We start from the raw sequence: 15625 nt of genomic DNA on the forward strand, positions 1-15625 counted from the left end.
ATTTTTCTTTCCTTTTTTTTTAAATTGGATAACTGAAATGTTATTCCTTTTCTCAGTTACCTCTGGAAACCTCCTATCTCTTGCTCCCTCCCCTATTTCTATGAGGGTGTTCCCCTACCCACCTACCCATTCCTGCCTCCCTGTCCTCAAATTCCCCCTACACTGGGGCATTGAACCTTCACAGGACCAAGGGCTTTTCCTCCCATTGATGCATGACAAGACCTTCTTCTTCTATATATGGTTGCTCCATGTGTACTCCTTGGTTGGTGGTTTAATTCCTGGGAGCTCTGGGGTGGTCTGGTTGTTTGATATTGTTCCTCCTATGGGGTTGCAAACCACTTCAGCTCCTTTATTCCTTTCTCTAACTTGTCCATTGGGGAACCCATTGGTAACCTCATTTGGGAACACATTGGGGAGTCCACTGGATACACTGTGCTCAGTCTAGGGGTTCTCCCTCCTTCTGGTGCCCCATCCTAAAGTTTTTCCTCCCATTCCTCCTCCCTTGTGTCTCTGAGAGGATATTACCTCACCATCAATCCTTTCTCCTTTCTGGGCCTCAAGTCTCTTGAGGATTAGGTGAGGATAGATCAGGCCTTCCACTGCTATATGTGTGTCAGAGGCCACATACTAGCTCCTGTATGCTGCCAAGTTGATGGCAAAGTCTCTGGGAGCTCCCAGAGGTCTGGGTTAGTTGAGACTCTTAATCTTCTTATGAGGTTGCTCTCCTGTTCTGCTTCTTCCATCCTACCCCTAATTAACATTAGGGCGACTCAACTTCAGTCATGTGGATGGATGTAAGTATCTTCATCGGTCTCAGTCAGCTGTTAGGTGGGCCTCTCAGGACAGATATGCTAGGCTCCTGTTGGTAACCATAGCATAGCATCATTATGAATATCAGGCCTTGGTGTCTCACCATGAAGTGGATCCCCAATTTGGCCAGTCACTGGACTACTTTGCCTCAGTTTCTTCTCCTTTTTTTCCCTGCAGATCTTTTAGACAGGAACACTTGAGGGTCAGAAATTATGACTGTGGGATGGTAACACCAGCCCTCCTCTTGAGGCAGACTCTTTGAGTTCCCTCTTCCAACTGTTGGGCGTTTCATCTAAGGTAACTCTTATTGATTCCTGAGAGTCTCTCACCTCCCAGGTCTCTGGTACTTTCTAGAGGGTCTCCCTGTCTCACCTTCAGAGACTGCACATTTCCATTCATTTTGTTGGCCCTCTGGGCTTCTCTCCTTTCTCCCCACCATTCCTGACCCTGTTCTCCTCTCTCCCCTCCCCTCTTGCTGCAAAAGTTTTGCCTCACTCTGCCTCCTGTTATTATTTTCTTCCCCCTACTGAGTGAGAATAAAGCATCCCTTCTTGGAGTTTCTATTTGTTAAACTTCTTAAAATTTGTGAGTAGTACCCTAGTTATTCTGTACTTTTTGGATAATATTCAAAGTGAGTACATATCAAGTATGTCCTTTTGAGTCACGAGTTTCTCACACAGGATTTTTTTATTGGGTATTTATTTCATTTACATTTCCAATGTTATCCCAAAAGTCCCCCACATGCTCCCCCACCCACTCCCACTTCTTGGCCCTGGCGTTCCCCTGTACTGAGGCATATAAAGTTTGCACGACCAATGGGCCTCTCTTTCCACTGATGGCCGACTAGGCCATCATCTGATTCATATGCAGCTAGAGACACAAGCTCCAGGAGGGGGGGTTATTGGTTAGTTCATATTGTTGTTCCACCTATAGGATTGCAGATCCATTCAGCTCCTTGGGTACTTTCTCTAGCTCCTCCATTGGGGGCCCTGTGATCCATCCAATAGCTGACTGTGAGCATCCACTTCTGTGTTTGCCAGGCCCCGGCATAGTCTCACAAGAGACAGCCATATCTGGGTCCTTTCAACAAAAATATTGCTAGTGTATGCAATGGTGTCAGTGTTTGGAAGCTGATATTTCTTATTTCCATCCATTTGCCTGTAAAACTAATGATGTCCTTATTGTCAATAGCTGGATAGTATAACATTGTGTTCCACATTTTCTGTATCCATTCTTCCTTGGAGGGACATCTGGGTTCTTTCCAGCTTCTGGCTATTACAGATAAGGCTGCTGTGAACATCACAGAGCACTTGTTCCTGTGGTATGGAAGAGAATCAAATTGGAACAGAAGTCAAGGCACCACTACTTGCAGATGATATGATAGTATATATCCATGACCCCCAAAAATATCTACTGGGGAATTTCTACAGCTGAGAGACAACTTCAGCAAAGTGGCAATATGTAAAATTACATTAAACAAATCACTAGCCTTCTTTTATAGTTTTGATAAAAAGTCTGAATAAGAAATTAGGGAAACAATACTCCTTACAATAGCCACAAATAGTATAAAATTCCTTGGTGTAACCATTACCAAGCAAATGAAAGATCTGTATGACAAGAAGTTCAAATCCCTAATAAAAGAATTGGAAGAACACCTCAGAAGAGAGAAAGATCTTCCATGCTCATGGATTGGTAGGATTAACATAGTAAAAGTTGGCCATCTTACCAAAAGCAGTCCCCATATTCAAAGCAATCTCTATCAATATGATAACACTGTTCTTCGCAGAAATGGAAAGAGAAATTCTCAATTTCATATGGAAAAACAAAAAGCCCAGGATAGTGAAAACAGTCCTTAACAATAAAATAACTTCTAGGGGAATCACTCTCCCTGATCTCAAGCTGTACTTTTATGAGCAGTAGTCATAAAAGTCTCAGGGTATCTGCACAGAGACAGGCAGGTTGAACAGAGGAATAAGCTGAAGACACAGAAATAATCCCACACACTTATGGGCATTTGAATTTTTTAAAAGAAGCCAAAAATGGACAATGGAAAAAGAAAGCATCTTCAATAAATGGCATTGCTCTAACTGGCAGTTATAACTTTGCATAAAACTCAAGTCCCTGTGGATCATGTACCTTTACATAAAACCAGATACATAGAATAGGAGAGAAGACGAAGTGGGAAGGAGCCTCAAACTCATTGGTACAGGGGGAACCTTCCTAAACAGAACTCCAAAGGCTCAGGCCCTAAAATCAACAATTGATAAATGGGACCTCATGAAACTGAAAAGCTTCTGTAAAGTAAAAGGCACAGTCAATAGAACAAACTGGTAACCTATAAAATGGGAAAAAAATTTTCACTAACTCCACATCCGATAGAGGGCTAATATTAAAAAAATATAAAGAACACAAGAAGCTAACTTCCAAAACCTCAAATAACACAATTAAAAAGTAGTGTACATCTCTGTGCACAAAGAATAAAAATGTGAAGAACTTTAAAAAAAAGTAGTGTTCAAAGCTAAACAGAGAATTCACAACAGAGAAATATTGAGTGACAGAGAAGCACTTAAAAAATGTTCAAAGTTCTTAGAAATCAGAGAAATGTAAATCAAAATGACCCTGAAATCACACCTTCACCAATCAGAATAGTTATGATCAAAAACTCAGGTGACAGTACATGCTGGTGAGAATTTGGACAAAGAGGAACACTCCTCCGTTGCTAATGGAATTGCAAACTGGTACAACCACTCTGTAAATCAGTTTGGTGGTTCCTCAGAAAATTGGACATAGTACTACTGGAAGATCCAGCAATACCACTATAGGAAAATGTCAGGGTCAGAAAGCAGGAGTGGGTGGGTTGTTGAACAGGGAGATGGGGGAGGGGATGGGAGAGGGTGATTTTGGAGGGGAAACTAAGAAAGTGGATAACATTTGTAAAGTAAATGAAAATATCAATTAAAAAAGAAAAAATCCAAATTCCTCATAGTATTAATTTTATTATTTCATGATACTCCTGTATCATTGTTGAGTGCACAACATCGCATATCCTCAGAGCCTTGACCTGTTATAATATTATCATGTATCCCAGATACATGGGAGAAAAACGTTCTCTCAGCAAGGTTGACAGCAGCACAAACCTAAGTGTGTAAACATAAGTATAGAGAAGGCAGTTTGACAGTATGGCTATTTGACAAAATTAGAAGAATATTTTCTCCATCCCCAGGGCCTACCAACAGCCTCGAAAGGCATTAGATTTTTTTCAACAGGGGTTACAATCTTAAGCATGAAGTCCTTCCTTCAGGACAGGCCTCAAATACAACCAGAAAGTCATTCACTGTCACTATAACCACTTTTCTTGATAGAAATTTGATATTGTACGAGTGCAGTGCTTGAAATCTTATGCAAATCAATAAGAAAATGGAATCCATTGGGCTGCGGTTGTTGTTAATGTTATAATCATAGTCTCAGAGCTCCCAAAGTAATACAGGTTGCTGCCATTGCTCTGTGTTATTCACCATATCTAGATGTAAAATATTGTTGCTTGGGAAGTTATACACTCTGGATACAAGACACAGGTGCATCAAGGTGGAACTGACTTGGAAACCTCTTCCTTGGTGATGGGTGTTTAGATCTCCAAAAGAACTAATCCAGGTGAAATGCCATCAATTTTATGGTGCTTGCATCCACAAAAAAAAAACTAAGATTAAGAGCCTGTTCATGGTTCACGGGTCCCTCAGAGACTTGTCTGCACAGGTGAGAGTGTGGACTACAGAAGCTACACAGCTTCTGGGACAGGCCCTGTTTCAGGCCTTTGTCTTCTGCCAGGAGGCAGGTCTGAATGTCAGATATCTGGGTACCTTCCCTGCAAGAGGAGAGCTTGCCTGCAGAGAGTACTCTGACCACTGAAACTCAGGGGAGAGCTAGTCTCCCAAGTCTGCTGATAGAGGCCAACAGAATCACGGGAGGAACAAGCTCCAACCAGAGACAACTATAACAACTAACTCCAGAGATTACCAGATGGTGAAAGGCAAATGTAAGAATCTTACTAACAGAAACCAAGACCACTCACCATCATCAGAACCCAGCACTCCCACCTCAGCCAGTCCTGGATACCCCAACACACCCGAAAAGCTATACCCAGATTTAAAAGCATATCTCATGATGATGGTAGAGGACATCAAGAAGGACTTTAATAACTCACTTAAAGAAATACAGGAGAACACTGCTAAAGAGGTAGAAGTCCTTAAAGAAAAACAGAAAAACACAACCAAACAGGTAGAAGTCCTTAAAAAAAAACAGGAAAACACAAACAAATAGGTGATGGAATTGAACAAAACCATACAAGACCTAAATGCTGACAATAGACAACACTGGAGATAGAAAATCTACGAAAGAAATCTGGAACTATAGATGCGAGCATCAGCAACAGAATACAAGAGATGTAAGAGAGAATCTCAGGTGCAGAAGATTCCATAGAGAACATGGATACAACAATCAAAGAAAATGCAAATGCAAAAAGATCCTAACTAAAAATATCCACAAAATCCAGGACACAATGAGAAGACCAAACCTATGGATAATAGGAGTAGATGAGAACGAAGATTTTCAACTTAACAGATGATATGATAGTATAATTAAGTGACTCCAAAAATTTCATCAGAGAACACCTAAACCTGCTAAACAATTTAAGGAAAATGCCTGGATAAAAAATTAACTCAAACAAATCAATAGCCTTCCTATACTCAAAGGATAAACGGGCTGAGAAAGAAATTAGGGAAATGACACCCTTCACAATAGTTAAAAAACAATATATAATATATTGGCATGACCCTACCCAATCAAGTGAAAGATCTGTATGACAAGAACTTCAAGTCTCTTAAGAAATAAATTGCAGAAGGCCCCAGGAGATGAAAAGATCTCCAATGCTCATGGATTGGCAGCATTAACATAGTAAAAATGGCCTTCTTGCTGATAGCGATCTACAGATTTAATGCAATCCCCATCAAAATTCCAACTCAGTTCTTCATAGACTTAAAAAGAGCAATTCTCAAATTCACCTGAAATATCAAAACAGCTAGGATAGTGAAAACTATTCTCAACAATAAAAGAGCTTCTTTGGGTGTCACCATCCCTGACCACAAACTGTAGCAATAGTGATAAGAGCTGCATGGTATTGGTATAGTGACAGGCAGGCAGATTAATGGAATAGAATTAACGACACAGAAATGAACCTACACACCTATGGTTACTTGATCTTTGACAAAGGAACTTAAACAGTCCAGTGGGAAAAAAGACAGCATTTTCAATAATTGTTACTGGTTCAACTGTCTGTCAGCTTGTAGGAGAATGCAAATTGATCCACTCTTATCTCCCTGTATAATGCTCAAGTCCAAATGGATCAAGGACCTCCATATAAAACCAAATAAACTGAACCTAATAGAAAAAAAAGTGTGGAAAAGCCTTGAACATGTGGGCACAGGGGAAGTTTCTTGAACAGAGCTCCAATGACCTAGGCTCTAAGATCAAGAATACACAAATGGGACCTCATGAAATGACAGAGCTTCTGTAAGGCAAAGGAAACTTTCAATAAGACAAAATGGTAACCAACTGATTGGGAAAAGATCTTTACCAATGCTAGAGTCAATAGAGGGCTAATATCCAATGTATACAAAGAACTTCAGTATTTAGACTCTAGAGAACCAAATAACCCTATTAGAAATGGGGAGCAGAGCTAAACAGAGAAATCTCAACTGAGGAAACATGAATAGCCAAGAACCACCTAAAGAAATATTCAATGTCCTTAGTTATCAGGGAAATGAAACTCCAAATGATCCTGAGATTCCACCTCACACTTTGAAAATCAGTCTGGCAGTTCCTCAGAAAATTGGACATAGTACTACCTGGGTACATAGTTATACCACTACTGGGCATACAACCAGAAGATGCTCCAACATGTAATAAAGACACATGCTTTGCTATGTTCATAGCAGCCTTAACTTTATTAGCCAGAAGCTGGAAACAACCCAGAAGTCCCTTAACAGAGGAACGAATACAGAAAATATGGTACATTTACACACTGGAGTACTACTCAGCTATTAAAAATGACTTAATGAAATTCACAGGCAAATTTATGGAACTTGAAAATACCATGCTCAGTGAGGTAATCCAGTCACAATAGAACACATGTGGCATGCACTCACTGATAAGCAGTTATTAGGGGAAAAAAACCCTTGGAATACCCACAATACACCTTACACAACACATGAAGCTCAAGAAGAAGGAAGAACAAAGTGTGGAGGCTTCAGTGCTTCTTAGAAGGGGCAATAAAATAATCACAGGAAGAAATATGGAGTTAAAGTGTGGGAGCAAAGACAGAAGGAAAGCCCTTCCAGAGACTTCACCACCTGGGGAAACATCTTATATTTAGTTGCCCAACTTGGGTGCTATTGTGGGTGTTGGAATGTGCTTGCTGACAGTAGGCTGAAATGGCTGTCTTTCTAGAGGCTCTGCCAGAATCTGAAAAACAGTTGGATGCTTGCAGGGAACCACTGGACTGAGCTTGGGTTCCAGATGGAAATTAGGGAGAAGGGACTGAAAGAGCTTAGAGGTTTTGCTGCCCCATTGGGTGGGGGGAGCAAAAGTGTCAACTGGCCAGATCCCCCGGAGCTCCTGGGGACTGGATATTTCACATGTAGCTACCCATCCATGGCTCTGTTCACATATGTGGTAGAAGATGGCCTGTTAGACATAAGTGGGAGGAACAGCCTTTCATCCTGTGAAGGATCAATGACCCAGTATAGTTGAGTGCCAGGGTGGGGATGAGCTGTGGGTGGGTAAGTTGGGGAACACCCTTATAGAAGCAGGGGAGAAGGATGGGATAGAAGTTTCTGGAGGGAAGACATGGAAAGGGGATAACATTTGAAATGTAAATAATGGAGATATCCAATAAAACATAACAAAACAAAACAAACAAATAAACAAAACAGTTTATGTCTTTTTCTCAGTATTTCCCAGCCTCAGGGCATGATAACTTTTGGGGTCAGGTAGTTAGTTATATAATTTTCTAGTACTGTCAGATATTTGTTGCCATTTATGATCTCCAAAATCTAGATGCCCTTCTGTAAACAGGAGAATACAGACTGTCTCAAAACATGTGCAGCAAGGACAAATTCCTTGGGACTCAAGGGGAGTGCTTGGACAGTGGGATAGGTTTTCTCCCAATGAGCTGATCCATCAGAAGGCCATCCTGTGCTCCAGTCAAGGATTGGACTAAGAACTCTCGCCTGCTTGGGAACCTCTGTCCCTCTGCCCTCTCTCCCATAACCCTGGGGCCATGGGTGTTGCCCTGGACCCCTAGTACTGTGGGCTGTCCCTTGTCCACCCCCCATCGAGTAGGGTCACGAAGATGCCCACCAGGGGCCGAGTGGAAAGCATCTGGCATTCTTCCCGAACCACCTGCCCAGAGCATAGGAGGAACTCTGGCCGGATGTGGGTTTTTTCCCACCCTCTTCCTTCTCCCACATCTCCCTTAGTACCCAACACTACATTATTTGTAAATGGGCTGGACAAGTCAGGTTACTATGTTAATGTTGGAAAACTTGGTATCATATTTCATCATTTTCCTTGAGAAAAACTGAATAATTATCATCTAATTTCTTTTATACTTGCACACAAAGGTTACATTATGGTGTTTATTCAACTCAATTTTTCATTTCCTGGGTTGTAAAAGGGAGTGTCATTAGTTTGTAATGTCATTAGTTTGCTCTGTCCTGTAACCTTTAGTTCCATATGCCTATTCACTGATAAACATCCAATTCCCTGAGTCAGCTCCAGGTCTGAGTGCAGTTGCTTCCTGAGGTTGGGAAACTCCCTGTCTGAATTGAAGTCATGTGACATGCCTGCATTCCAGTGTTCAACTAAGAAAGTGTGAAATGTTTTCAAGACCTATGTGCACCCAGGAGTCTGTGGATTTCTTTTGTTATTATGTATTTTAGTTCTTCTCTCACTGCATATTTCTTATTCATTCACAAGAAATATGTAGTGACTGCTAAGCTGAATTTCAGTATGCAGGTCATAATTGTACTTCTATATATTCTCAATTCTGGGCTCCAAGAAGAATGGCTTCACTTCCAACACACTTCCCCTTACATTTACTTCCCACAGTTTATTTTATGCCACACCAAAGGAAGTTACCAGTACTAATCATGATTAAAGTTGCTAAGTTTGGTTCTCATTTTCAAGAATCAACAGGGATAGACATACAGAATGGAAGAAGTCAAATTTTGTTTGACTTCTCACTGAAAAAGATTCATTATTTGACAGAAACTGGCTCTGTGTTGCTCTTCTGCTTTAATGGTGACTGATATTCTGACTGAAAAATTGAACAAAAGGTTTATCCTAATATAATGAAGTGACTCAGGTCTGAATGGGCTTCAGTTTCCTACACTGCAGATAACCAACTGAGCTTAGGGATAGCATCTGAGAACAGTGTTCATCTCATTATTTAGGAAAAAGAGCGGAGAAGATCAAATTGAAAATCCTCTCACTAGATTAGGCAAAAGGAAGAAAAAACTGAGGAGGGACAGTGGAGTATGGAAGCTTTCATTCAAAAAATTATGAAACTCTGAATTACAGTAGAAATTGCACATCATAAAGTGATTAAACCTGGTGGAAACCAAGACTGCTAAAAGAGACAAATAAAAGTGGAAGAGAGATTACATCAACACAAGTAAATGTTCCTCTCCATTAGTCCAAGGTCATCTGTGAAAACAAGTAGAAAACTTAGTTTGGTCCGATAGGTAATTCCACAAAAAAAAAAAAAAAAAAAAAAAAAAAAAAAAAAAAAAAAAAAAAAAAAAAAGCCTAGATAATATAAGAGGGCAGATCTTGTATCTCGGGTCCCTCAGAGACAAGTCTGTGCAGGAGAACACATGGGCTGCAATAGAAACATAACTTCTTAGACAGGGTCCCTTCAGCTAGGAGAAAAACCTGAGCTCCAGATCTCTGTGCACCTTCCATGCAAGAGGAAAGCTTGCCTGCAGAGAGTGCTCTGACCACTAAGACTCAGGAGGGAGTTGGACTCCCAGAAGTGCTGACTAAGGCTAACAGAATCACAGGAGGAACAAGCTCCAGTCAGAGACAGCTATAATAATTAACAACAGAGATTTCCAGATGGCAAAAGGCAAACGTAAGAATCCCACTAACAGAAACCAGGACCAGTCAGCATCATCAGAAACCAGCACTCCCACCACAGCCAGTCCTGGATACCCCAGTACACCCAAAAAGCAAGATTCAGATTTAGGATAATATCTCATTATGCTGGCAGAGTATTTTAAGACAGATATTAATAATATTCACTTAAAGGAATACAGGAGAACACTGCTAAACAGGTAGAAACCCTTAAAGAGGAAGCACAAAAATCCCTTAAAGAATTATAGAAAAACGCAATCAAACAGGTGACAGAAATGAACAAAACCTTCCAAGATCTAAAAATGGAAGAAGAAACAAAGAAAACCAAAAGGGAGACAACTCTGGAGATAGAAATCCTAGGAAAGAAACCAGGGACCGTAGATGTGACCATCAGCAACAGAATATAAGAATGGAAGAGAGAATCTCAGGTGCAGAAGATTCCATAGAGAACATGGACACAACAATCAAAGAAGTTGCAAAATGCAAAAAGATCCTAACCCAAAACATCCAGGAAATCCAGGACACAATGAGAAGACCAAACTTACGGCTAATAGGTATAGATGAGAATGAAGATTTTCAGCTTAAAGCGTCAGGAAATATCTTCAATAAAATTATAGAAGAAAACTTTCCTAACCTAAATAAAGAGATGCCCATGAACATACAAGAAGCCTACAGAACTTCAAATAGTCTGGACCAGAAAAGAAATTCCTCCCAACACATAAAAATCAGAACAAAAACGCACTAAATAAAGATAGAATATTAAAATCAGTAAGGGAAAAAGGTCAAGTAACATATAAAGGCAGGCCTATCAGAATTACACCAGACTTCTCACCAGAGACTAGGAAAACCAGAACATCCTGGACAGATGTTATACAGACCCTAGGGGAACACAAATGCCTGTCCAGGCTACTATACCCACAAACTCTCAATTACCATAGATGGAGAAACCAAAGTATTCCATGACAAAACCAAATTCACACAATACCTTTCCATGAATCCAGCCCTTCAAAGGATAATAAAGGGAACACTCCAACACAAGGATGGGAATTACGCTCTAGAAAAACAAGAAAGTAATCCTTCAACAAACCTAAAAGAAGACAGCCACAAGAAGAAATTCCCAACTCTAACAGCAAAAATAACAGGAAGCAACAATTACTTTTCCTTGATATCTCTTAATATAAATGGACTCAATTCCCCAATAAGAAGACATAGATTAACAGACTGGATAAACAGGATCCAACATTTTGCTGCTTACAGGAAACTCATCTCAGGGAAAAAGACAGACACTACCTCATAATAAAAGGCTGGAAAACAATTTTCCAAGCAAATAGTCCTAAAAAAGAAGCTGGAGTAGTCATTATAATATCGGATAAAATCGACTTCCACCCCAAAGTTATCAAAAAAGGCAGGAGGGGCACTTCATGCTCATCAAAGGCAAAATCTTCCAGAATGAACTCTCAATTCTAAATATCTATGCTCCCAATGCAAGGGAATCCACATTCATCAAAGAAACTATAGTAAAGCTCAAAGCACACATTGCACCTCACACAATAATAATGGGAGACTTCATCACCCCAATCTCATTAATGGACAAGACCTGGAAACAGAAATTAAACAGAGACACAGTGAAACTAACAGAAGTTATGAAACAAATGAATTTAACAGATATCTACAGAACATTTTATCCTAAAACAAAAGGATATACCTTCTTCTCCGGTGTTGAGACCACTGGCAGTTATCATGTAGAAGAATGCTAATTGATTCATTCTTATCTCCTTGCTACAAAGCTCAAGTCTAAGTCGATCAAGGAACTCCACATAAAACCAGAGACACTGAAACTTATAGAGGAGAAAGTGGGGAAAAGCCTTGAAAATATGGGCACAGGGGGAAAATTCCTGAACAGAACAGCATTGGCTTGTGCTGTAAGATTGAGAATTGACAAATGGGACCTCATAAAATTGCAAAGCTTATGTAAGGCAGAAGACACTGTCACTAAGATAAAAAGGCCACCAACAGATTGGGAAAGAATCTTTACCAATCCTAAATCAGATAGGGGACTAATATCCAACATATATAAAGGACCCAAGAAGATGGATACCAGAAAATCAAATAACCCTATTAAAAAAATGGGGTGCAGAGCTAAACAAAGAATTCTCAACTGAGGAATACTGAATGGATGAGAAGCACCTGAAAAAATGTTCTACCTCCTTAATTATCAGGGGAATGCAAATCAAAACAACCCTGAGATTCCACCTCACACCAGTTAGAATGGCTAGATCAAAAATTCAAGTGACAGCAGATGTTGGTGAGGATGTGGAGAAAGAAGGGCACTCCTCCATTGTTGGAGGGATTGCAAGCTTGCACAACCACTCTGGAAATCAGTCTGGTGGTTCCTTAGAAAATTGGACATAATACTACCTGAGGATCCCGCAATACCTCTCCTGGGCATATATCCAGAAGATGGTCCAACCATTAAGAAGGACACATGCTCCACTATGTTCATAGCAGCCTTATTTATAATAGCCAGAATCTGGAAAGAACCCAGATGTCCCTCAACAGAAGAATGGGTAAAGAAAATGTGGTACATTTACACAATGGAGTACTACTCAGCTATTAAAACCAATGCATTTATGAAATTCTTAGGCAAATGGATGTATCTGGAGGATATCATCCTGAGTGGGTAACTCAATTACAAAAGAACTCCCATGATATGCACTCACTGTTAAGTGGATATTAGCCTAGAAAATTAGAATACCCAAGATACAATTTGCAAAACACATGAAGCTCAAGAAGAACTAAGACCAAAGTGTGGGCACTTCATTCCTTCTTAGAATGGGGAACAAAATACCCAATGAATGAGTTACAGAGACAAAGTTTGGAGCTGAGATGGAAGGAACGACATGCAGAGACTACCCCACCTGGGAATCCATCCCATATACAACCACCAAACCCAGGCACTATTGCATATGCCAGGAAGATTTTGCTGACAGGACCCGGATATAGCTTACTCTTGTGAGGCTATGCCAGTGCCTGGCAAATACAGAAGTGGATGCTCAGTCATCTATTGGATGGAAGCTAGAGAAAGTACCCAAGGATGTAAAGGGGTCTGCAACCCTATAGGGGGAACAGCAATATGAACTCTCCAGTACCCTCTGAGCTTGTGTCTCTAGCTGCATATGCAGCAGAAGATGGCCTAATAGGGCCTCATTGGGAGGAGAGGCCCTTTGTCTTGCAAAGATTATATGTCCCAATACAGTTATATACCAGGGCCAGGAAGGGGGAGTTGGTGGCTTGGAGAGCAGGGTGGAGAGAGGGTACAAGGGACTTTGGGGATAGCATTTGAATTGTAAATGAAGAAAATATCTAATAAAAATTATGCCTGTGGGGAAAAATTAGTTCAATGTAATATGTATAATAGAAATAATATTTTATCAAAATATAGAATAATCTTTTTCATTAACACACAGTTTATAAACAAATCCCATCTTTCATTTAATTAGAGTAATACTTTCATATCAAATAAATAAGTATGATGTATGACAAGTACATTGCTGTAATAAATTTCCAATAATTTTACCAAGCCCCAAAATTTTGGTGTAGAGTAAGACTGTAATATATCTTTAAAGGGAACCTGGAAGTGCCATTTATGGTAGAAGTTCAACATATTCAATTGATACACAAGTAATCACAAGTCTAAAGGCAACCTATAAAATGAAACAAAATATATCTGTGTTTGTGTCTTCAAAATTTCCCTCTTTACAATAGAAATTTGCACCCACATACAGTTTCTCATAGATTAGCAATTCTGTGCAGTTGTTACTTCCCAACGCAAACACTTCTTTGGAGATGAAGCATGATTATTTCCAGATGAATAAGTACAAAGAGAGACAATGCACTCTTTTTCTGTGGTCATGTGCGCCCCCTGTTGGTCCTGAGCAGCCCTGCAATGAGGTTTGTTTCAAGGCTCACACCCTCACTGTGTGTATCTCTTGCACAGTAATAAGTGGCACTGTCCTCAGTTCTCAGTGTGTTCATTTGAAGATAGAGGATGCTTTGGGAATTATCTCTGGAGATGGTGAACCGACCCTTCATAGATGCACTGTAGTCTGTTGTGTAACCATTAGCTTTGTTTCTAATAAAACCCAACCACTCAAGTGCCTTCCTTGGAGGCTGGCAGACCCAGTTCATGTAGAAATCAGTGAAGGTGAACCCAGAAGTTGCACAGGAGAGTCTCAGAGAACCCCCAGGCTGTACCAAGCCTCCTTCAGACTCCACCAGCTTCACCTCACACTGGATACCTGCAATATTAGAGAACTGGTGCAGGAAAATGTCACACAGATCTACTGTCCCTCTGACTTGCACACTCACATACTCTGCATCCCATTTTCACCACAAATTACCATTTAAAGGTGTTACTGTGAAGATAATGATGTTAAACATGAAGTCTGTAAAGGCTTTTGGAATTGCCTCATGCACAGCTACTTGTCTCCTTTTGATGTCTTTCTGTCTTGGAAATAAGTGGATCTATAGTGCTTCCTGCCAGTCATGGGAATCTCATTATGTAAGTGTGTCTATGGTTTCACACATGGTCCCTACCTATGTTGTTTGGCCAGCAATAAATTTCAATGATCCCAATTGTAGAGAAGTGATGGTCTTCATTGTCAACCTGGCAATACTGACAGGACCTTTTAACAGGGTGATAATCTCTGTTTTCCTTGTCTACATAAATCTCTGGATTTTCTCAATATGAGTGATGACTGATGATGGAGTAAGTATCCAGACACAGTACAGTGGCAGCCAGTGTTTGTAAAACCAGATTATCTTCCAACTCCTGCAGCTTCACTTAGAACAGAACACTTACACAATCTGGAATAGTACAAATCAAAATATGGTACTTACAAATAAGTTCACACCTCTGTAAATTACTTTCACAGTTGAGAAGGAATAAAATTTAAGACAAATTTGACTACGATTCAATGTATTTGCTAACTTTGCAATTGTATCATGAACAGAAAAAAAAAGTCTTAATGTGGATGGTTTCTCACTTTGCCATGGATGTTTCTGGGTGAAGATGCTGGCTATCACCACAGGTCGCTCTCTTCTCTGTATAAATCTAACTGTGGCAGTCAGTCTCCTCTATTTTAGGGACATGTCATGGCTGCTGAAGATTTTCAGGGGATTTTAGTGAACTTGTTATGAGCTTAGTAAATGACACCTGTTTAATAGCATAAACGAACTTGAGCTCAGAAAGCATGTTTTTTTCTGCTGTGTTTGAAAACTAACAAACTGCAATCAACCTCTCTGAAGAATGACCAACCATGCCTCTCAGGCTCTAGCATTTATATATTCAGAAAGTTCTCAGCATTTTAAACATTATACAATCACAGAAATTATCTGCATCTGCCAAAACCACGCTTCTGCTAGAGCATGAGGCAAGTCATTGTCATCTGCTAGAAACAGTCTGGCCTCACTACCCCCTATACCTGTGATTAAAATGAAGGCAGTTATATTTCTGTGTTTTTCAAAGAAATCAACATTCTAGAATTCCTAGAACTATCGATGTCATTTGTTTCAAGTGTTTCACAGTATTTGACTTTACATATCTGTTAGTGAGTTTCTTTGCTTA

At 40.1% G+C, this 15625-nt stretch overlaps 1 gene segment (V, D, J or C) and 1 further gene; both read right to left on the minus strand.

Annotated features, from left to right (window-relative positions):
* Igh (immunoglobulin heavy chain complex) overlaps positions 1-15625 on the minus strand; it is a 2751187-nt gene that overhangs the window by 639277 nt on the left and 2096285 nt on the right.
* Ighv7-2 (immunoglobulin heavy variable 7-2) lies at positions 13981-14439 on the minus strand. The segment is given in 2 exon segments: positions 13981-14297; positions 14400-14439. Coding segments are annotated over 2 exon segments (357 nt in total).

The sequence above is a fragment of the Mus musculus genome, chromosome 12 (genome assembly GCF_000001635.26).
Source record: "Mus musculus strain C57BL/6J chromosome 12, GRCm38.p6 C57BL/6J".
In the NCBI taxonomy this organism is placed as follows: Eukaryota; Metazoa; Chordata; class Mammalia; order Rodentia; family Muridae; genus Mus; species Mus musculus.